Source organism: Nicotiana tomentosiformis, chromosome 10 (assembly GCF_000390325.3).
Source record: "Nicotiana tomentosiformis chromosome 10, ASM39032v3, whole genome shotgun sequence".
NCBI classification, from domain to species: Eukaryota; Viridiplantae; Streptophyta; class Magnoliopsida; order Solanales; family Solanaceae; genus Nicotiana; species Nicotiana tomentosiformis.
Window position 1 is genome coordinate 52,683,044 of NC_090821.1, and position 25,414 is coordinate 52,708,457.

General features: G+C 40.5%; 1 protein-coding gene across 1 annotated transcript; it reads left to right on the forward strand.

Moving 5' to 3' along the window:
• Positions 1-10,801: 10,801 nt before the first annotated feature.
• On the forward strand, positions 10,802-24,960 carry LOC138900168 (uncharacterized). The gene is made up of 4 exons (XM_070186883.1): positions 10,802-11,091; positions 11,137-11,263; positions 17,305-17,880; positions 24,856-24,960. The coding sequence occupies exons 1-4, from the start codon at positions 10,802-10,804 to the stop codon at positions 24,958-24,960; spliced, it is 1,098 nt and encodes a 365-aa protein (XP_070042984.1).
• The last annotated feature ends 454 nt before the right edge of the window (positions 24,961-25,414 follow it).

Consider the following 25,414-nt stretch of genomic DNA (forward strand, 5'->3'; position numbering starts at 1 on the left):
TTACTTATGATACCTGAGTTATCTCAGACACCCAATTCTTTCCTCATTCTATCTGTTGAGCATATAAGCTGTTTAAAATGATTTCTGGGTAACTCGATGTTTGGTCATGTAGTCAATATATGGATGTCTTGTTTTGGTTTGGGTTTTTCCCTTTGATTTCTGGTTTGTTGATGGATGTAGTCCATGTTAATCGGGGGTGTGCTAAGTTGGTGAAGGAGTTTTGTTGGAGGCCCAGGCAATGCTGGGTATTTCTTTTGGGCCTGTTATAGATCCACTATTATTATTTGTACAATTTCTTGTAATTACATTACTGGGCCTGTAATAACTTTGTAATAAACAATTTGGGCATTAGTAAAATGGGGAAACATGTATGTTTAATGTTTTCATGGAAGGGTAGCCAACATGCTTATAGGATTCATATGATTTATTTATCCAACCTTCTATATATGCCTTTCAATTTTGGGTGCACTATTAGAAATCATGTCATTAGGATAATCACACGCACACACACACACACACACACTACTCGTCAACCATTAAACATGAGTTCAAATGCTTCATCTGTTTCTATGTCTACTGCTATGTGTTTCTAGACAGCGTACCTATAGGAAGTAAACACTCCTTTAATTTGCATAACTGCTTCAAATACATTAGAAATCATGCATCTAGGATTTTTAATTAGTTAATTGACATTGCTATTATGATGCTCACCTAGAAAACATGTCTATAGGGACTAAATATAGGAAATCAGTTCCAATCGCCAATCTTTAGAAATCCTACCTATAGGATATCACCACTCGTTTTAATGCTGAGCACTTCAAACGCTGTTTATCGTGTCACCATGTTACTGTTAAAAAGCACGAGCAATTCTAAGTACTTTCAATTCTATTCATTGTCCTCTACTGCTAATATCACTTAGAAATCATGTCAATAGGTTTAATAATTTATTTCCTTAATAATCAGCATGCGACAACCGTAATTATTTAGGAATCATGTCTATAAGCGGCGCCTTAAACTGCCTGTCTGTTTGAATCCATGGTCATCTAGAAATCATGTTTGTAGGGCTTAATAATCTCTAATTCTATCTCAGTCCTGAGACTGTCTAGACGCCTGATATAAGAAATTATTTTGCATGCATTTGCTGCCTAAGTGTGGAGGCTAATTTGAGCCCTTAACTGTCCTTATATGAAGTCCTACGTTTTTTTTATGTCGCCTAGCTTTTAAACATTTTGAGTAGCCTAGGTAAAGTCTAGAACTACCTAAATAGAGGTGCAAAACCTCATGGACCATAGAAGTGGGATGGGTAATACACGCATAGGGCACGACTTAAAATTGAATTAGAGCGCTTTTAGGTAAACAACTTTAACATAGTAATCGGGTAGCAGGAGATGATAGTCTGTGCCCGCTGAATAATATGAGTAATTCTCTACCCCAAGGGAGTTGCGAAATATTATTTATGTTTCACGGGATGATCCTTTAGGCTAAAAAAACTTAGGATCCCCATACCCCCCCCCTTTCATTTCTATGTTTGCTATTAGAATTGGAATAGTTGTATCTCTATATTCGTATTAAGATTTTTTTAATAAAATGTTTTGACCTTTATATTCTCTTTGCTTATTTGATAACTTAGCCTAATCCACATAATTTTAAGTTCGATCGGGACCCATACTTGTGGACCTCGAAGAGTGCCTAACACCTTCTCTTTGAGGTAATTTGAGCCCTTACCTAATCTTTGGTGGCGTTGGCTAGTCAAACAGAGTTATCTGCACAATAGGTGCCCTAACGCATCTTAAAAATCGTTAGGTGGCGACTCTTCTTTTAGCACTCTATCTCCCACTCTAAAAAAAGAGTTGTCACGATGTCGAAACCCGCTTTCGCGAGAAAACGGGGCGCGACAGCCTGGCTACTCTGCTGGGGACACTTAAGCTCTTACCATAATGAACTTGGCTTATGTGGATTAGTTTTCTTTGTTATAAAATGCACATTCCTTTTCTATCTTTATTTGTTAAATTTTGCTATTACATGTACATCCCTTTCCCATTCATCTTTACTTGTTTAAACCCGTTATAACATGCGCATCCCTTCCCTTCTCTACCTTTATTTGCTTAAATTTGTTATAACATGCACATCCCTTTCCCTATTCGCCCTTGTTTACTCTAACTGTTCTTCATTTTTTTAAAGACTGCTATATCATGCCTCTCCCTTCCCTACTCCCTTGCTTGTTTTATTACATTCTCATATATTCCACGAACTAACTTCTTCCCTTGTCTTTCTTTTATGCCTTTCATGTTTTACCTTAATATTTTATTTTTCGCTTTTTACATATTTACCATGCAAAAACTTGACAACGTGTTATTATGTTTGCATAAAGCATGATCCACATCATACTCCACTCGTACCAGTTATCAACATAGCGTCGCTTGATGAGTGTCCGCGCTCTTCTAAAATTACCCTTTTAAATTGGAAAGGCTTATTTGCGATAGACTAGTCAATCAGTGGTGCACTCGACGGTCCCGTGCCTTTCTCTCTCAAGTTGTCCACTTGAGAGTATCGGTCCAGGCCATCCTAGAAACCTTACTCAAATATCAAATGTACATGCATCATGTTAAACCTAGTACGGGTTAGAACGCTGTTAACGTGATATCCCGCTAAGATAAACCTTGTCCAAAGTCCGAAGAGATTTCCACAATCCCAATGGACACCGTCATATTATGTGCATTACTTGGAGAAAATATGCCAATATGTTGATCATTAGTGTGTAATTAGTCAAATCCGGAGGGGAAAATGGCTAACTTTATTTATTTGCAGAGAATGAAGCACGAAGTCCCCAGGTTCGTCATGATCCAAAATATCCTACCTCTGTTGTTTGACTGGTGGAAAAATCTCACGCCTAGCGACAAGAATCACGTGAGAATGGTCCTTGGTAATTTACCATCTTTGCTAGACATCCGGTCGAATAGAGCATTGATTGAGGTCGTCACTATGTTTTGGGATGAGAAAAGGGTCGTCTTCCGCTTTGGTGACATAGAAATGAGTCCTCTCCTAGAAGAAATAGGAGGCTTCGCTAAGCTGCCATGGGATAGTCCAGGTTTATTAGTGCTAGAGAATCGCACTCCCCGTAGTTTTTTGAAAATGCTGGGTTTCAAGAAAAATGATGAGTTGCTTTGTTTGAATAAGTCATACATCCCATTTGAATTCCTTTATGAGCGTTATGGGCACAGCAAGTCATATCGCCTTCATCATGATGAACTTACCATTACTTCCTTGGGTTAGATGCACCGTCGAGTTTATGTATTCATTGTCTGCTTCGTGGGGTTGCTAATATTTCCGATGAAAGGGGAAAGGATCCACACTCGCTTAGCCATGGTCGCCAGGACTCTAATGGAAGGAATCGAGGGACAGACTTATACCATCATACCCATGATCCTAGCCGAAATGTACCACGCTCTAGATCGATGCAAGCAGGGTTTTAGACACTTCGAGGGTTGTAATCTGTTACTGCAAGTTTGGTTATTGGAACATTTTTAGAGGGGGGAATATCGTCAGGAACTTCTACGACGACCATTAAACGACTACATAGCTTACAATCACCCAAAAAGAATGACATTTATCCAAGACAGGTTTGCACAACCGGGAAATGCTATGAGCTGGATGCGTTTCTTCAGTAATCTAACCGACGAGAAGGTACATTGGATGTTTGAATGGTTCCCTAGCAGTGAATTCTTCATCAGGTCAAGAGAGACTACTCATCTAGTACTGATCGGGTTGAGGGGAATCTATCATTATGCTTCTATAAGGGTAATGAGGCAAGCGAGAAGAAAACAGGTAATACCTCAGGTTTCTAACATGGTCCAGTACAAAGCATATTTTAAAGGGGACGTCATTCCATTCAAGTCTGAGGCACAACACATGTGGAACCAGAAGGTCATTGTGGAAAAGGATACTATCGAGCCAGACAGGTATCATGTCGGCCATGTGTACTTCTACCCATCATGGTTAGTAGACGACATAGCAGGAGACGTCAAGCCATATGTCAATTTGGAAAATAGGATCATTGATGATGCTGCCGAGGCACATGTGAAGTATAGAAGGCTTCGCAAAAGGGTTTTTGAGTCTGAAGCTAGACATCTGGAACAACATAAAGTGGACATGGAGGAAATTAATAAATGGAAGGAAATCGCCACTAAGTCCACCGAGAGATTGGAATATTTGGAGCAAGGGTTGATGGAGTTTGAGGGAAAGATGAAGAAGAGGCTTTCAGATTATCAGAACACGGATGGCAATGAAGGAGGGCATCTAGCAAAGGCTTACCTATTATTGGATATGCGCGACCTGGGAAACCTGATTGATGGAGTCAAGAGAGCGAAGCATGGATAAGGTCCCTCAGGGACCAAATAGATTTAGCAAATGATGTTCTTTACTATTTTCTAGCTTAGTTTAGAGTTCGATTGTAATAAGGCTAAACGCCATTAGTAACTTCATTGTTATTGTTGATTTAGTACAAGTTTGGCTCGTTTTCACATTAATGAAATGATGCAATATTGGCATCAATTTTCTCCGAGTCTATGTGTCGCTTAGGCCTACCTCAGGCACAATGAGGTCCCCAATTAGGACGCGAATTATTGCATGATTTTATGGAACATGTTTAAATACTGCAAGCATTCTTTCAAATATCCCTACTAACTTGGTTACCTTTGTTTGTTTTTCTTTATTTTGATTATTCCCATTCCCCAAGGTTGGTTCGTACATACTGACATCATCTGCATATCACACTAGATCCAGATGTCCTCCTCCTCCTCCTCCACCAAGTGATCTTAAAGGCAGAAGCAAAGGGAAAGGAAAAATGGATGATCTGAGCGGTATTAGAAAAGACAATGCTACTATAGCAGAAAACGTTGAAACTTCAGATGGCCGAAGTATTCCGGCACAGAACGAATTGGTCTTACACCTGGAACCGAAAATCCTGGAGCTACAAGGAGAACTTGAGCAGGTCCGAAACTTGGGAAATCTTTCCCTCACCCTAAACTGATATCAACCAACAGAATCCAAATGCCCAAAACCCGACACCACCCCAAAACACGCAAAATCAAAATCCACCATCGAATCCTCCTGCACCACATCAATACACCACAGCTCCTCAGAACCACAACCCTCCACCAGTACCTATTCCTCAACAACACCACCATCATCCGACTCAATACCCGCAAAACAACACTTATCACGCTCCCCAGAACGTGCCACAACCTACTCTTGATCCCCAAAACTCAACCAATGACCATCCTTATGCCCAGATTCCCGGAGTTCAACAAAGCAATCCCATATATGTGGAAAATTTACCCTACACCCCACAACAAACCCTATATATACCGGAATCAACCGAGAAGGACCTGCTCATCAAGAACATGGTGGAAGAACTCAAGAAGCTCAATGGCAGAGTTCAGAGCGTCGAATGTGGTAAGGGCCTTGAAGGTTTGAATTATGAGGACTTGTGCATTCAGCTAGATGTGGAACTGTCGTAGGGTTACAAACCTCCCAAGTTCAAAATGTTCGATGGAACTGGTGATATGAAGGTACATCTAAGGACATATTGTGACAAACTTGTAGGAGTAGGCAAAGATGAACGAATCCGTATGAAGCTGTTCATGAGAAGCCTCACAGGCGATTCTTTGTCTTGGTACATCAGTCAAAACCAGAAGAAGTGGGTTAATTGGGTGAGCATGGCGTCAGACTTCATGGATAGATTCAGGTTCAACACAAATCACCCGATGTTTTCTACATTCAAAATCTCAAGAAGAAACCAACAGAAACTTTCCACGAGTATGCTACTCGGTGGAAATCTGAAGCTGCAAAGGTAAGGCCAACGCTTGAAGAAGAACAAATGAATAAGTTCTTCCTCAGAGCTCAAGACCCGCAGTACTATGAAAGGCTGATGGTTATTGAAAACCATAAATTCTCTGACATCATCAAGCTGGGAGAAAGAATAGAAGAAGGAATTAAGAGTAGAATGGTGACAAATTTCGAAGCACTACAGGCCACAAATAAAGCTTTGCAGTCAGGAGGTATCTCTAAGAAGAAAAAAGTGGGTGATGTAAAGGTAGCCCAGGGTCCTAAGTTTCATCTCACATACCAAACACCTCCACCCATATACTAGCCCTCACCCCTAGATACCAACAACTTGCCACCACCTACCACACCTATAACACCCAACCCGCATATTATCACTCACCACTACCCGCCCGCCAAAATTACCAAAAACCAAGACCAAACTTCGACCACAGACTACCCATACAATACACTCCAATCGCTGAACCCATAAACCAACTGTATAAGAGACTGAAGGCTGCTGGTTATGTCACTCTCATTCGCGCCGTATCTATGGAAAACTCTTCTCAGTGGATTAACCCAAACAAGACATGTGCCTATCACTCAGGCATGAAGGGCCATACCATTAATGAGTGTCGCACTCTGAAGGACAAGATTTAGACATTTATCGACACCATGGTCATACAGGCAAAAGAAGCCGCACCCAATGTTCGTAATAATCCTCTTCCGGATCAAGGAGGTGATAGAGAACGATGAGGAATGGGTTCCGGAAGGGTCAATTGGACTCATTCGGGAGGGGGATGATCATAAAAACCTCCAGTCACCCTCACGCCCATTGTGGTACAAACCCAAGCACCGCTTGAAGTCGAGGTAACCGCACCAACACCGTTTGGAGTTGAGGTAACCTCACCCTTCACTATGATGGTAGCACCCACGCCATCTTACAAGTCTGATGTTATACCATGGGATTATGTAGTGGAAGCGAGAAGGAAAAGAAAAGCAAAAATGGAAGAAACAGGTACAACACAAGGCATGACCAGAACTGGTAGGGTTTATACACCTGAACATTTGGGAGGAACAAGCAAGGAAGTTGCATCTAAGCCGCCTATCATTGAAACTAGCCCTGACGACCTTTGGAGAAAAGTGCAAGCAAGAGTATACTTTGTGGTTGACCATTTGAACAAAACTCCTGCTCAGATATCTATCTTGTCACTGCTACAAAATTCTGAGACACACAGGAATGCCCTGATGAAGGTGCTGAGTGAAGCCTATGTACCCATCAACATCACTAGTGGAGAAATGGCCAACATGGTCGGGCAGGCACTGGAAAGCCACAAAATCACTTTTCATAAAGACTAGCTGCCACCGGAAGGACTAAGTCACAACAGGGCACTACATATCACAGTGCAATTTGAGGACAACTTCATTGCCAGAGTCCTGATAGATGGGGGCTCGAGTCTCAACATATATCCATTAACTACTCTAATGAGGCTGGGTAAAGGATTGCACGAGATATGAGCAGGAAGTATGAATGTGAAGGCATTTGATGGATCCCAAAGGGCCACAATTGGAGAGGTCAGCCTCAGCCTACAGATGGAACCAACTTGGTTTGATGTCGAGTGTCAAGTGCTGAATATATCTGCTACCTACAATCTATTATTGGGGCGACCCTGGATACATACCGTTGGGGCTATAGCTTCAACTCTACATCAGGCTATGAAGTTTGAATGGAATCATCAGGAAGTGATCATCCATGGAGATGAGAGTAATCCCATTTATACCAATCAGACTATTCTAGTCATCGAGAACAGAAGGAAATTGGGTGGAGAAACATACGATCGCATTGAGCGCGTCAACACAATTGAAAAATACAAATGGTGGAGCAACAAGATAGAAATCATATTGCTATGGACAAGGTATGAGCCTGGCAAGGGTCTCGGCAAGAATCTCTAAGGGATCACCAAACCGGCACAGCTAAAGTGTCATGGTACAACTTTCGGGCTTGGGTATGAATACACTTGGCAAGAGTACCAGGATTGGTCGCCGCCATGGCATGGTCCTTATTATCTACTGGAACAACCAGTACCACATTTGCACCAGACATTTTATCAAGCTGACGTGATGTGAGGGTCTAAGGAAGATTAAGTCTTAGTCGGCATAAGAAAGTTGTTTCTGGATGATGAAGACATGGATTGCAGTGCGATAGTTGAGGAAGAGGAGGAGGAATACCATACTATTCAGACTGTGGAGAAAGGAGATGTTCTCAAGAACTGGACTGCTGCACCATCGAGAGCCCGTCAAGTTCCTGGGTAGCCTGGCAATTAGCATCACTTATTTTTAAAGCAATTTTATGAGCATCTAAGACATTTTCAGTTTTTTATTTTGAACGTATTTTGTTTTAAAATAATTGCTCGAGTCATCGAGCCGTACTTGTTTGACGTTTTCAAGATTTATTTAATGCATTATTATTTTTAGTATTTATTATTATTCTTTACATTTTCTATCTACAGCGTTATTATTACTTATCCCGATGAACCTACGATTGTGACATGTAATGAGACAACGCAACATAAGGATAGTGATTTAGAAGATCTAGAAGATGATATAATACCTGAGGAAATTGTCAGAGAAGTGAAAAACTTTGAAAATAAGCCTAAGTCTAATTTGGACGAGACTGAGACAATTGACTTAGGAGATTCCGAAACAGTCAAGGAAACATGTGTAAGCATTCATCTATCACCGTCAGAGAAGGAAGAATACATCCGATTCCTGAAAGAGTATGAAGATATTTTTGCATTGTCCTACGATGATATGACTGGTTTGAGCACATCCATAGTGGCTCACAAGCTACTTACTGATCCCATGTGTCCACCTGTAAAACATAAACTTATAAAATTCAAGCCAGCTATGAGTTTGAAAATAAAAGAGGAAGTCACTAAGCAAATCAAAGCCAAGGTTCTTATGGTAGTTGAGTATCTGACTTGGCTGGCCAACATCGTGCCAGTCCCAAAGAAAGAAGGGAAGGTCAGAGTGTGTGTCGACTATCGGGATTTAAACAGAGCAAGTCGGAAAAATCATTTCCTATTGCCCAACATACACATATTGATCAACAACTGTGCCAAGCATGAACTCCAATCTTTTGTGGATTGCTTCGCGGGATATCATCAGATATGGATGGATGAAGAGGATGCCGAAAAGACAACTTTTATCACACCATGGGGAGTGTATTGCTACAAAATGATGCCGTTTGGCTTGAAGAATGCTGGAGCCACTTATATGAGAGCTATGACAACTATTTTCCATGACATGATACACAAGAAAATAGAGGTGTACGTGGATGACGTTATCATCAAATCCATAAAAAACACAAATCATATAGCAGACTTAAAGAAATTCTTCGATCGACTTCGAAGATACAATCTGAAATTGAATCCCGCAAAGTGTGCCTTCGGAGTCCCCGCCGTGAAATTGTTAGGATTCATCGTCAGCCGCCGAGGAATTGAATTGGACCAATCAAAGGTCAAAGCTATCCAGGACTTGCCACCTCCGAAGAACAAGAAAGATGTGATGAGTTTCTTAGGGCGTCTCAACTACATCAGCCGTTTCATAGCACAATCAACTGTGATCTGTGAACCGATTTTCAAAATATTGAAAAAAGATGCTCCAACAAGTTGGACTGAAGAATGTGAGAAAGCCTTCGACAAAATCAAGGAATATTTATCTAAACCACCTGTTCTGGTCCCACTGGAACCAGGGAGACCTTTGCTGCTTTATTTATCCGTACTAGATGGGCCTTTTGGTTATGTTTTGGGACCACACGATGAGACGAGAAAAAAGGAGCATGCCATATAATATATGAGTAAGAAATTCACGCCCTATGAAGCATGATACTCTTTGTTGGAGCGCACCTGCTACGCTTTGACATGGATAGCTCAAAAGTTGAGGCACTACTTCTGTGCCTACACCACATGTCTCATATCAAGGATGGATCCGCTAAAATACATCTTCAAGAAACCCATGCCTACGGGAAAGTTAGCAAAATGGAAGATATTATTAAGTAAGTTTGACATCATCTATGTAACTCAGAAGGCAGTTAAAGGACAAGTGTTGGCGGATCATTAGGCAGAAAGTCCTGTAGATGGAGAATACGAACCCTTGAAAACGTATTTTCCTGAAGAGGAAGTATCATTCGTACGAGAAAATATCACTGAAGCATATGAGGGTTGGAGAATGTTCTTCGATGGAGCAACAAACTTTAAAGGAGTGGGTATCGGAGCTGTCTTAGTATCAGAAATAGGCCAATACTATCCAGTATCCGCAAAACTCAGGTTTCCATATACCAACAATATGGCAGAATATGAGGCCTGCATCTTAGGACTCAGGTTAGCCATTGACATGAATGTTTGGGAATTGCTGGTGATGGGAGATTCCGACCTTTGGTATATCAAGTTTTAGGAGAATGGGCTACAAAGAATACCAAAATATTGCCATATTTGTACTGTGTACAAGAGCTGATCAAGAGGTTCACGAAGATAGAATTCAAACATGTTTCGAGGGTCCAGAATGAGTTCGCAGATGCATTGGTCACTTTATCTTCCATGATACAACACCTAGATAAGAATTTCATCGATCCTATCCCAATAGAAATCCATAAGCAACCAGTTATTATGCTCATGTTGAAGAAGAAAGTGATGGAAATTCATGGTTCCATGACATCAAAGAATACTTGGCAAAAAGAGAGTACTCGGAGCACGCAAATCACGCTTATAAATGCACACTCCGAAGGTTAGCCAACCACTTCTTTCAAAGCGGAGGAATTTTGTACAGAAGGACTCCAGACCTAGGGTTGTTGCGATGTGTTGATGCCAAGGAAGCATCCAAATTGCTCGAGGAAATACATGCCGGAACTTGCGGACCACACATGAACGACTTTGTCTTAGCAAAGAAAATACTAAGAGCAGGATATTTCTGGATGACTATGGAAATAGACTATGTCAAGTATGTCCAGAAGTGTCACCAATGCCATATGCATGCTGATATGATAGGAGTGCCACCCAATGAACTCAATACAACAAGTGCACCCTGGCCTTTCTCCGCTTGTGGGATGGATGTCATCGGTCCAATCAAACCCGTTGCTTCAAATAGGCATAGGTTCATTCTAGTGGCCATAGACTATTTCACAAAATTGGTTGAAGCCGCATCTTACAAGGTTGTAACTAAAAAGGTCGTTGCAGATTATGTTCGGGATTGCATTGTTTGTCGATTCGGGTTACCATAATCTATCATTACCGATAACGTCGCCAACCTTAACAGTGATCTGATGAAGGCCATGCGTGAGACCTTCAAGATCAAGCATAAGAATTCCACAACATACATGCCGCAAATGAATGGAGCTGTAGAAGCCGCCAACAAGAACATCAAGAAGATATTGAGGAAAATGGTAAATAATTACAAACAATGGCATGAGAGGCCACCATTTGCTTTGCTTGGATATCATACCACGGTTCGCACATCAACTCAAACGCAGTCAAGAGATACTATGTTTAGGATTGTTTACATTTCTTCATTTGATGTAACTGAACTACGCTTGAACTGATTCCCGTTTAAGAGGGGATACGTAGGCAGCCCTGTGGGTTCGATCACATCTTAATAAAATCTTCATTTTCGCCATGATAAAAAACCCTCAAAATTCTAAAGCAAGGATGTCGCAATATCTCTAAAATATGTCACAATCATCGGTTCATCTAAATTACTTGATATTGCATACTACTATATTTCAAATAACTATATTCATCAAATGCATGCATATTTTTTTGAAAACTTTATTTCTATAACAACTAGATATTACCCAAGGTAACTCAAATAGGATCTCAAGGCAGGAGCAAAGATAGAATAAGAAAACAAAAGCACGAATCAACCTTACCCCACAGAACTCACAATTTTTCTTTGGATGCACGCACAATAAGACAACGATATCCGCAGACACATCAAGTCACTGTCTTCAAGACAACAAATTATCTAGCGCAAGCATCTCCAGCTAAGAAATACTTTACTTCCTCACTATCACTCATCGTTTTCTTGCATGAGGCTAAGCACTGCCTCCCTTCTTGCATAAGGCTAAGCACTGTCTTTCCCTTCATGAGACTAAGCATTGTCTCTTCCTCTGCATGAGGCTAAGCATTGCCTCCCTTTTTGCATAAGGCTAAGCACTGCCCTTCCCTGCATGAGACTAAGCATTGTCTCCTATTTGCATGAGGCTAAGCACTGCCTCCCTTCTTGCATAAGGCTAAGCACTGCCTTTCCCGCATGGGACTAAGCATTGTCTCGTTCTTTACATGAGGCTAAGCACTGCCTCCCTTCTTGCATGAGTCTAAGAATTGCCTTTCCCTGCATGAGACTAAGCATTGTCTCCCTCTTTGCATGAGGCTAAGCATTTCTCCCCTTTTGCATAAGGCTAAACATTGGCTCTCCCTACATGAGACTAAGCATTGTCTCCCTCTTTGTATGAGGCTAAGCATTGTCTCCCTAATTGCATAAGGCTAAGCATTGCCTTTCCCACATGAGACTAAGAATTGTCTCTTTCTTTGCATGAGGCTAAGCACTACCTCCCTTCTTGCATAAGGCTAAGCAATGCCTTTTTTCTCAAGATTAAATACTATCTCCATTACGCTATATAAGACTTGGCACTATCCTCTATTCACCTGGGCTAAGCACTGCCTTCATCTTAAACAAGACTAAGCCTTGTCTTGTTTAATTTCGCATATGACCAAGCATCATATCTTTGCATTTCATGGGCTGAAACATCGCCATTTTGTCCAAAGACGTCATAGTCCGAAGGCATCATCCTCATAGCGGGGAGACATCATTCCATGGCCTGAGGATCTCTCAAAATTGCACATCATTATTTAAAGACATCATAGTCTAGAGGCACCATCCTCATGGACCGAGGACATCATTTCATGGCCTGCGAATCTCTTATTACACGATTCATGGCCCAGGACGTCATAGTCTAAGGACATCATCCTCACCGTCCAAAGACAACTTTCATGGTCCAAAGGGAATTTGCATCATATTTAAATTCTCGCAATAATCCATATATACTTGCATGCATCGTGTTTTAAGTTTTGCAGGTAATCCAGGAAGTAACCATTCTTCAAACGGGAGCAATCTTTGCTCCGGTTTCCGTTCATAACGTTCACATCCCGCAATTGTTTCAAACATAACCGACCACTATCAATTACCCATCTTTTACTCTATGACCATTCAGATATTTACTCTGTGATACATCCATAACGTTTCAAACTCACATTCACGACTTCACATAAATTCATCCGATACTATCCCACCCAAAAGAACCCTCTCCGAAACATGCAAGCATTCCTATAGCAACTTCATCGGCCTCGTTCACCGTTGGATTCAGAGCTGCACACTGCGTGATTCCTGTAACACTAGGGATATATAGGCAACTCACGAACCAGGGTTCGACCTCCATTTTCTCAAATCACATCATTACTCACTCAATTCGGCCAAAATTGGTCATCATTTTCTTTACCCGACAACTCTTTCATCATTCTTGGGTAAAGAGAGGCAGCTGTTGATACCCAATTTTGCCCTCATATTTTCCCAAATAGTATATATACTTTCAAAATATCATTTTTAAATCATTATTTAGTTTACAAGTATTTTTTTTATAATTTTCCATAATTTTAGAGCTTTAAAATTATTTTTTCTTACATTTAAATTACTTGAATATCTATTAATTACTCCTTCAAATTATTTTGTGACGACTTAATTACCTAAAATTATTATTTTCACCCAAAATACATGTTTCAAATATTGTTTTTACTTCATTTTATATAATTACATTAGAATTTTTAAGCTATTTGCACAATCTTGCATTAATAGCCTATATTTTTAAGCTATTTGCACAATCTTGCATTAATAGCCTATATTTTACAATTTTATTGCATTCATCATTTTATTCAAGGTCGAAGTAGTATCTTACATTTTTATAATCTTCTACTATTGTTATAAAATATTAATTTGCATAAATGACATTTTTATATTTTTATTTAACTATATTTTATAAAATTATTTCCCCTTAATTCCCTATTTTAAATCTGGCCCAAAATTAGGATTAATTTCGGACCATTAAAGTCCAAATACACCCCTGGCCCAACAACCTCATCAGCCCAAACGACTCAATTCCCCAACCCAGTCAAAAAACCAACCCCAGCTTGTTTTAACCCCAGCCGTTGATCAAAATTGATCAACAACTCACAACATTTCCCCCCACTTTCCTTATATCCCCTCACCCAAACCCTAATCCCCATTGTCTCTTCAGTAACCGCCCTCAAACACTCCTCCCTCCCCCAGAAAAACCCTAGCCGCCCTCTAGTTCTTCTCTGAATCCCTCTCAATCATGGATTCCTTCCATGATTTTCTTGCCTTTTAAGTATTATTTCAGTATTACCTGCAAGACCATGGTATCACTTAGTACTTGCCTAAACATGGCAAGTAGTATCTCTCAGAATCTGGTCGTTCAACTTTAATCGCTTGAATCTGGACGATATCTTGTCCATGTGCATCATGGCCAGGCTATATGGGTCAGATTAGCCAAGATCTCCGGCCAATTTCCGTTTTCTGTCAATTAAGGTTTACCTAATTTTTCCCTAATCCGATTTTTTATTGATTCTGCATGTTATCATTTCCTTATTTGGGTTGATTTTACAGTGTTTTCTTGATTCGTTTGCTTGATTTCTACTACTATATAAACCCTCCCCATTCCTCTTTAATGGTGAGACTTTTTTACCACTGATTTTTACTAAAACTCAAAGCTATTACTCTATTATTCTCTCATTCTCTACTTTGGCCCTTGGCCGGCTGAAAGCCAAGGCCACCGGAATTTGAGTTTTTCAACTTTTCTTGGTACGAGCATTGCCCGGGGTTCGTTTGAAGCCCTTGGGAACTTTGACGCACTAAGATCTTGGGTTTTATTGCTCTTTGTTAGCGTTTAGAATATTGTGGAATTTTTCTTCCTTCTTTATCTATTTGTCAACTGATAGCTGGTATGTTTCTTAGCTTTTGCGATTTCGTTTTTCTGCGTTCATGATTCGCATATTCATATCTCTGAAATTTCGTGACCTAAATGTTTCCTAGACTATCTCTGAGTGCAACTTTGTGGCATTATCAGGATCTGAACTCCTTGAGCATTGATTTCACCTAAAACATTCCCAGTCATGAAGTATGCATCTATACATGCTTAACCTGAATAATTTGGACTCCCTTAAACTCGCTTAGACTAGTAGATTGGTATCTGAATGTTTATCTTTACTGCCTAACATGAGTTTGTTTCCCTGCTTTGTCCTGAATCATTGTAATGACTAGCTCATGCTTGTAATGTACTTAAGGCATTCATGTTAGCTATGATCCGCTCCATGTTATTTTTATCACTTCATTGTGTTTTGGTCTGCTAAATCCTGTACCCTCCCATGATTATTTGACACTTTTAGAATAGTTGTCCTAACTATCATTATTCACGATGAAGTTTTAACATTGGTCTATTTCATAGTTTTCTAGTATTGTGATACTTAACTTGAATAATTTGGACCCTTAGGTTTTAACCCTTTGAGTTGGTGCATTACTTTGAACTCGTCTTGGCATTGTGCACCTTTAATCTTTAAAAAAATCTGATTCCATTAATGCTCAATATGTTTACTGCCAATATGTTATCTCTTGCTAAGTATTGAACTTATAATAGTGACATGCCCTCTAAGTTTTGTTGAACCACTTGATTGGCATGTTCTATATTTTTAAGCAACTTTGCTATGTCTGCTTCTGAAATGCAAGTGTATCTCTTTAAAGTCTGTCACTAATTCATGTTCTCTCAATCTCGTTTACTATATGTATCATTCTGAGTCTGTCATTCTTGGCCGGCTGAAAGCCAAGGCCACCAAGACTCTTACCATTGCCCTCCCTAGTGTGAGCACTTCTCGGGGTCCATTTGAGGCCCTTGTGAACTCTGATACACTAGGGCTTGGGGTCTTTTGGCCATTCTCTTTACTTCTGATACCTGAGTTATCTCAGACACCTAAGTGTTTCCTCATTCTATCTGTTGAGCATATAAGTTATTTAAAATGATTTCTGGGTAACTCGATGTTTGGTCATGTAGTCAATCTGTGGCTGTCTTGTTTGGTTTGGGTTTTTCCCTTTGATTTCTAGTTTGCTGATGGATGTAGTCCCTGTTAATCGGGGTGTGCTAATTTGGTGAAGGAGTTTTGTTAGAGGCCTAGGCAATGATGGGTATTTCTTTTGGGCCTGTTATAGATCCACTGTTATTGTTTGTTCAATTCTTTGTAATTACATTACTGGGCCAGTAATAACTTTGTAATAAACAATTGGGGTATTAGTAAAATGGGGAAACGAGTATGTTTAATATTTGCATGGAAGGGTAGCCAGCATGCTTATAGGATTCATATGATTTATATATCCAACCTGCTATATATGCCTTTCAATTTTGGGTGCACTGTTAGAAATCATGTTCTTAGGATTATCACACACACACACCACTCGTATACCATTAAACATGAGTTTAAATGCTTCATCTATTTCTATGTCTACTGCTACGTGTTTCTAGATAGCGTGCCTATAGGAAGTAAACACTCCTTTAATTTGCATAAGTGCTTCAAATACGTTAGAAATCATGCCTGTAGAATTTTTAATTAGTTAATTTCTATTGCTATTATGATGCTCACCTAGAAAACATGTCTATAGGGACTAAATATAGGAAATCAGTTCCAATCGCCAATCTTTAGAAATCCTACCTATAGGATATCACCACTCATTTTAATGCTGAACACTTCAAACGTTGTTTATAGTTTCATCATGTTACTGTTAAAAAGCACGAGCAATTCTAAGTACTTTCAATCTATTCATTGATCTCTACTGCGAAAATCACTTAGAAATTATGTCAATAGGTTTAATAATTTATTTCTTTAATAATCAACATGCGATAACCGTAATTACTTAGGAATCATGTCTATGCGTCGTAAGTTGTATGCTAAGTTTTCTAAATATGAGTTCTGGTTGAAGTCTGTAGCATTCTTGGGGCATATTGTATCAGATGAAGGGATAAAGGTGGACACTCAGAAGATTGAGGCCGTGAAATCTTGGCCTAGACCTACCACTCCGACAGAGGTTCGTAGCTTTCTAGGCTTAGCAGGATACTATCGGAGGTTCGTAGAGGGTTTTTCTTCCCTTTCGGCACCATTGACGAAGTTGACACAGAAAGAAACTAAGTTTCAATGGACAGAGGCTTGTGAGCAGAGTTTCCAAGAGCTTAAGAACAGGTTGACCTCAGCTCCAGTTCTAACACTTCCAGAGGGTCTAGAGGGTTATGCCGTGTATTGTGATGCATCAGGTGTCGGGTTAGGATGTGTCCTGATGCAACATGGGAAGGTAATTGCGTATGCTTCAAGGCAGTTGAGGAAGCACGAGAGGAATTATCCGACCCACGACCTCGAGTTAGCTGCGGTTGTCCATGCACTTAAGATATGGCGGCATTATTTATATGGTGTTCATGTTGATGTATTTACTGATCATAAAAGCCTACAATATATCTTCAAGCAGAAAGAGTTGAATTTGCGACAGAGGCGATGGCTTGAGTTATTGAAAGATTACGATGTTAACATTCTCTACCATCCAGGGAAAGCTAATGTTGTAGCAGATGCCTTAAGTCACCGATCTATGGGTAGCTTAGCACATGTAGAGCCCAAGAAAAGACAATTAGCTAGAGAGATTCATCAATTGTCTTCGTTGGGGGTTCGGTTAGTAGATTCTGAGGATAGTGGAGTTGTACTCCAAAACACTACAAAATCATCCCTCATAGCAGAAGTCAAGGAAAGGCAGTACGAGGACCCAGAGTTGGTCGAGCTGAGAGAGCGAGTTCCGCAGCAGAAGAAGCCACTGTTAGAGCTAAAGGGAGATGGGGTTCTTAGATATAGGGGTCGTTTGTATGTTCCAGATGTAGCAGGGCTACGAGACAGGATTATGTCAGAGGCACATTATTCATGGTATTCCATCCATCCTGGGTCGACGAAGATGTATCATGACATTAAGGATGTGTACTGGTGGAATGATCTGAAGAAGAACATTGCTGAGTTTGTCGCCCAATGTACTAGTTGCCAGCAAGTGAAGATAGAGCACCAGAAGCCTGGAGGGCTAATGCAGACTATAGAGATCCCGACATAGAAATGGGAGGCGATAAACATGGACTTTATCACGGGTTTACCTCGTTCTAATCGTAAGTTCGATTCCATATGGGTGATAGTCGATAGGCTCACGAAATCAGCTCACTTCCTACCGGTCAGATCTACATATACAGCAGAAGATTATGCAAAGTTATATATTAAGGAGATAGTGCGGCTACACGGAGTACCAGTTTCTATTATATCTGACCGTGGGGCTCAGTTTACAGCACATTTTTGGAGGTCATTTCAGAGAGGTCTAGGGACTCAGGTGAATCTCAGCATAGCTTTTCATCCACAGACTGATGGACAAGCCGAGCGCACAATTCAGACGCTCGAGGATATGTTACGAGTATGTGTGTTGGATTTTAAAAGAAGTTGGGATGAACATCTACCTCTTGTCGAGTTTGCATATAATAACAGTTACCACTCCAGTATTCAGATGGCTCCGTACGAGGCTTTGTATGGGCGTAAGTGCAGATCTCCTATAGGGTGGTTTGATGTTGGGGAATCTGGGTTATATGGGCCAGACCTGGTTCAACAGGCCATAGAGAAAGTAAAGCTTATCCGGGAGCGACTGTTGACAGCTCAGAGTCGTCAGAAGTCATATTCTGACGTGCGGCGACGAGACTTAGAGTTCAGGATTAATGACTGGGTATTCTTAAAGGTATCACCTATGAAGGGCGTGATGAGGTTTGGCAAGAAAGGCAAGCTTAGCCCACGGTATATTGGGCCTTATAGGATCATTCGGAGAGTGGGCCAAGTAGCTTATGAGTTAGAGTTGCCCTCAGAATTGGAGTCTGTCCATCCGATTTTTCACGTATCTATGCTACGGAAGTGCATTGGCGATCCTACCCGAGTGGTGCCCACGGATGATGTACAGATTACAGAGGACTTGTCATACGAGGAAATTCCAGTTTCCATCCTAGACCGACAAATCCGCAATCTACGAAATAAGGAGGTAGCTTCCGTAAAGGTTTTATGGAGGAGCAAGAATGTAGAAGAGATGACGTGGGAATCGGAGGAAGAAATGAAGTCTAAATACCCCCACCTATTTCAAACTGAAGATATGGCTCGAGATGGGATGCTACAACACAGCTCTATTCAGGCTAGCAGGTCAGCAGGTAAGCTTTTATTTTTCACTTTTAGTATTTATGATTTACGGTTGGTGAGGCAAAGTGTTGCTATTTATAAACATTGGCCATGTGTGGCATGCATAGTATGTTTTCTGGCTACGTACAGGTTGGTTTTAACCTAGTGTACGAAGGATACTCTGGCAAAAGTTTCCAAAGTCTCTAAGAGTAAACATTCGAGGACGAATGTTTCCAAGGGGGAATGATGTTACACCCTATATTTTCGTACATAAAAATGCATCGTAAGCAAACTAATGTAGGACCAAAAATGAGATAATATTTAAAAGTATATAAATTAATTTAATCATGTTACCTCTGAGGTTACAAATATTGAAGATCATGAACAACAAGTACAAAGAGGGTTGGACGGTTCAGAAGATAAAGCAATTGAAGAAAATAATGTTTCGTCGAAAGTCGACAAGTTGGGAATGTTATAACATATACCTTTGGGGTGAGACTAGGGTGCTTAACATGATAAGGAGATTATGTTATGATTTATATTAGTCGTATGACATCCGTGTGTTATGTTTTGAAGTCAAGAGAGTTGTGGAACAAAAGTCGATGAAAGTCATCACAAGTTACATTCATAAGTTTTACTGAAACTTTGGATCAAATGTAACTGCGGTTTTCTCCCAATATACTTAGAGTTATGGGGTGTTCCACCCATCAAATTAAAGATCTATGAGTCTATTTTGCAACTCATTAAACCGTTTGTCAATACGATATTGGAGTAGAAAGATATGGGCATTTGTGCGATACTACGCAAGCAGCTAGGTGACAAGTAGGTGTGTCACCTACTTGCTTAAATGAGAGCCCAAAAAAAGGGGCCATTTTGGGTCGTCCAAAGAGGCCTTTTAAGGGCCTATTTTCTTCATATATTAGACTTAAAATAGAGCATAATAACCAGACATAAGCTCTGCAAAGAATCCTTCCAAAAATTTCCCATAAACCCTAATTGATTTTCTCTCCCTTTCAAGTTCCAATTGGAGGTAAAACCTAGAGTTTGAAGAACCAAGATAAGAGCTGAGTTATCCAACAAATAAGGTGAGTTTACTTCTCTCTTTCATCCAATTTTTATTCTGTAAATTCATGGTAAGTCGTTCTATACTTGTAAGAACTCACGGGACGGTGATCGGAAGCCGTGAGTTCGAGTTATTCACTTGTAGCGGACTGTTTTGTGGACTGTTTTGTGTTGCTGTTGGGCTGCGTGTTTTACTACTATTTTGTGGATTTTTGGAGGAGGAAGGGGGTTTATAAACACCATATAAATGTAGGGTGGTTGGCTGGTCGTTCGTCATAACATTTTCGGGTCGTTTGACACTACTACGGTGGTCGTTTTGTGTACGAAGAGATTGGGGTGTGTTGGGCTGTTTTGTAGTATTTGATGGTGTATATAGGGCTGGAAAATGATGTATATATGTTGTTATTGTTCTGTTCTTGTATTGTTGGTGTTATCTTGAATTTGGAGGAAGTAAGGATTATAGGGGAGATGCTGCCCGTTTTAATACAAAATAGGTTTGTCGTTCGTTGTGCGATAGTTGTACCTTTCGTAACTTAACGATAGTATTATTATCATTCTTGTAGATTAAGGTGCGAAGAGGTGAGTTCAACTTGGTGATTGGAAAGATTGTGATAAGGTATGTTAAGGCTAAGCCTTCCTTCATTTTGGCATGATCTCGTAGCTACATGTGTTAGTAATGAGACAAAAAGAGAAGTTCATATTCATGAATTTATTCACACTATTCTAGTCTCATAAGTTACAATATTATTCCTTATCGAGACTCTATATTCAATTTTAGTATTGTCTTCTTCCAGTCAAGAGAGCAGCAAGCCTATATATACAGTATTACAGTATTTTCATTACCATCGAGCTATAATCGATGGGCAGGCCCCTATTGGGCAACCTCTGATCAGATGGAAAGTTATATACCGAGCCTACTGTGGCCGAGCACCTATGAGCGAGCCCAGCATGGTCGAGATACATAGCCTAGTATGGCCGAGCGCCTATGAGCGAGCCTACTATGGCAGAGCAGTTATATATACCGAGCCTTATAAGGCCGTACAATTATTTTACTTACTATATTGAAGGAGTTGAGTCAGTATCAGCAGGTAAGTATATCTCCAGATCATCTTTGACTCCCAGTTACTTCCAGTTATTATATTATCAGTTCAGTTTCGATTTTCAGTTATGTTATTGCCTTACATACTCGGTACATTATTTCGTACTGACGTCCCTTTTCCGGGGACGCTGCATTTCATGCATGCAGGTTCAGATAGACAGACGAGTAGATCTCCTCAGTAGGTGTTTCCCGAGTTCAGCCTGATCGGTAAGCTCCACGTCTTTCGGAGTTGCCAGGTCTAGAGTGTTGTGTACATCTTATGTATATCTGTATATATGTTATGGGTAGGTCGGGGCCCTGTTCCGATCATAGTACATCTATCAGTAGAGGCTTGTAGACATATCCTGTTGGTTAGTGCAGTATGTTGGGTTTGTAGGCCTGGTATGTATAATTTGGTGGTTTGTCAGCTGTAGTAGCTATGACGGCCTTTTCAGCCTAGCTTTATATTGATGTTTAGTTAGCGCTAGTTTCCATTCAGTTTTATATTTTGCTTCGCAAATTGTCTTGCAAGGTGGCCCCATGGCCAAAGTATGACATTATGTGTTCAGAGTCCCTTAGTCGCAATTTGGTACGCCAGGTTAGGTGAGGCACCAGGTGCTTGTATCGCTCCTAGGTTCGGGGCGTGACAAACTTGGTATCAGAGCAGTTCTGTCCTAGGGAGTCTACAAGCCGTGTCTAGTAGGGTCTTGTTTATAGATGTGTTGTGCACCACATTATATAAGCAGGGCACTACAGGGCATTTAGGAGTTGGTTACCCTTCTTTGAAATCTAAATCGTGCTACAGAACTGAGTTATAGAAAATTTGAATTAAACCGTGCGAATGGTCTAGAACTTGCCCCGAATGTGTTTCTAGGCAAAATTTTAAGTTTTGCTTGGCTTGAGAAGTGATTGTAGGCTCTCCTTGACCCGTTTTGAAATTTTTCATGGCCCACCAATGTTGTTATCCCTAGTCAACCCTTTTGAGCCTAAAAACTTTCTCATTTGATAACCATGTTACAAATCTTTACCCGTTTTGTAGTGACCCTCTCTTAGCACCCGAGCTTTTATTAACACGAGAAACAATTGGCTAAAACATAAGTTTGGGGGAGAGACGAGGAGTTTGAAAGTGGTATCAAGGTACAAAAAAGAGAAAAGAAATGAAGAAAAGGAAAGGCAAAGAAAAAAAAGAAAAATAGAAGAAGAAAGAACAAAAGAAAAATGCAAAAAGAAAGTGAATAAGTTGAAGAGTTGAAGGGATTCAAAGAAAAGCAGCGATGCAAAGCATGGAGAAAACAAAGAAGGAGAAAATGAATATCATGACCGAGAAAGAGTGATATTAAGTCTCCTAGTTCCCCTAAGGAAACAGAAAATGCCTCAAAGAGTCGGCAAAGCATGAGCCAAAAAGAGAAAATGGAGTGCTTAAGCGAAGATGAACCCGTTCTATTCCAACATTTCCTACCTTAGTCCAAAAGCCTTCATCCGAAAAAGCCCTATGTGATTTCAAGCTGAGTGAACTTACATTAGTGGTGATTTACATGAGGGGCAAGCATATGGTACTTAGAGTCGTACTTGTGGCATTTTTTTGAGAGAGATGAGCGAGCTTTTCACAAATCCTTGAATTGAGTGCTACATTCTTAAGTAAGATATGCTAACGGAGAGTAGAGGAGGAGGAGTTTGGGATCCATAATGACCTACATGAAAGAGCGAGCTACCTTGATGAATAAAGTCAACTCTTGATACTCAAGTGTCACATTAGAACTATTTGTGCTTAAAAATTCAAATCATTGCCTTGTTGATAATTCATAAGAAGTGCTTAATTATATTTCCAAAAACTGATAAAATATGCTTAATTGCGGGAGTATTGGAAAATGAGCCACAAAGATGAAAGCCAACTCAAAAATGAGTGATTTGAACCCAAGGATAAAAATCAGGCACAGAAGCTCAAGTGCAGACCGTAGATTTTCATCTGCGGCCGCAGAATGTGAAGGAAGTTTAATACAGTCCAAGTGCAAAGTGCGGACCGCACAATTATTGTGCGGCCGCAGAAGTTATGCAAGAGCTAAAGTTCAAAGAGTCTCATTTCAAGCTCAAAAAGAAATGCGGACCGCACAATAATTGTGCGGCCGCAGAAGAACCCTGTGCAACCGCACCAAACATTGTGCGGACCGCAGAATATGAGAGATACAGCTGCAATCCAGAATTGTGTGGCCGTAGAGTCAACTCCTGTCAAGACTGAAGAGAAGTGCGGAACGCACATGGAATTGTGCGGCCGCAGAACTTCCGTAAGGGAATTTTTGTCCGAAAATTTTAGCTTTGTATAAATAGACTAGTTTCACAAAATTAGGTTAAGTTTAGATTATTGAAAGTCCTGTAGCCGTTTTTACTTGCCTCTTTGGGCAACTTTAGCTTACTTTGGTGATTTAACATTGGATTTTTATCTTTTAATCTTGCAATATGAGTTTTATCATCTTTTCTATTTTATTTTCTTCTATACCTATTATGAGTAGCTAGATTTATAACTAGGGTTGTGACCCAACCCTAGTGTGTAAACCTAATGGGTGTTTGATTTATGGCTTGTTTATGGTTGGACGTTTATTATTTTAGCCTTGTTCTTGCTTTTAATTGAAGAATTAATGGTTGCAAATATTAGTTCATGCCTATTTGACTTGGTCTCTTCTTGAGAAAGAGAGGTTTAGTCTAGGAAAACTTGGCTAACAAGAATTTAGGATAAAATCAAGAGATTAATAGTCCTAATTAAAGGGTTGAACCTAGAGATAGTAAAACCCGACTTGAGCATTTTATCAATTATTTTGTTCAATAACCATTTGGAGTTGAGAAAGCAAAATTGGGCAAAATCACTCTCTTACCGAGAGGTATTGAGTGGGTACTTGAGTGTTGATAGCTATAATACACTCCGACCAACAAAACAAGCTTTACAGTTTATAACCCATCAGGCAAACACCTAGGTGAAGGTCATAGCCCTAGGCCTTTTACATTATTTGAAAATAACAACAAAAACAATTTCTTAGTTTTAATTATTTATCTTGCAATCTTAGTTTAAACTAGACCTAGAATCAACCAAAACCTTGTGGAAGTGTAATTTAAGATAGTTTAAGCTCATTCACCACAATATATACCTCTATATCCGATTCATATAGCTCCTTGTGGAATTCGACCCTGACTCTTTGTTGGGTATTACTATTGCATAGACCGTTTAGTAACCTCAAATAGAGGTGTGACTTGGACGAGATCACCACCGAAGCGGACAATGCCTGGGTGTCCGTTGGGATAGTAAGAACGATCTTTCTCTTACGGTCGGGATCCACTTTCGGGACAGAGAACTACTTCACTAGTTTCTGGCTCGAGTTTGGCTCGCCCGCTCCTGATGGCACATCCTTTTTTGGGACCTCTAGGAGGCCAAGCCTGGAGAAGTCCTCCAACACGGTCATGTCCATGCCATTGAAGAACGTGTTGAGGGCATCATTTGGTCCCGATGTCATCTTGTTTGATTTCTCTTTATCAGCTTGAGTCCTTTCGAACATGGACCCAATGTAGGATGGCATCTCTGCGATGTTAATGACACCGGCTACCTTCTTCGAGGCAGTAGCGGCTTCTCGGGAATGCCGTGGCCTCCGACTCTCCCTATGGATCCTGATCTAGAGAGGGATCGACCTCTTGGTCACTTTTTCGGTTGTCGCCTGCTCCCCCTCGTTGAGGGTTAACTTATGAGCAATGAACTCAAGGTTGTCATCCTCGGGATAATCCCTGATCCGTTAGAGGGAATAAGAGTTCGTACCTTGGACTTGGTGCTATTTTGTTGCTTTTCCGGACCCGAATGGCCACCCTCTTCTTCTTCTTCTTCCTTAGCATCCGGGGAGCCCAAGGACTTCCTTATTTTCTTCTTTTTCTCCTCCTTTGCGGCGGCCCCGGGCGGTCCTGAAGCGGAGGGATCAGCGAGCGAGGATAGATCCTCGTCCTCATCCAACGACCTGCGCTCGCTGGTCTTGGGTAAACCTGTGAGAAGGAATAAGACTTAGAAAAATATAAGTCAAATGTATGAATATAATTATTCTAGAGAAAGCCTCACCATGGGAACATGCCTCCCACTTTCCCT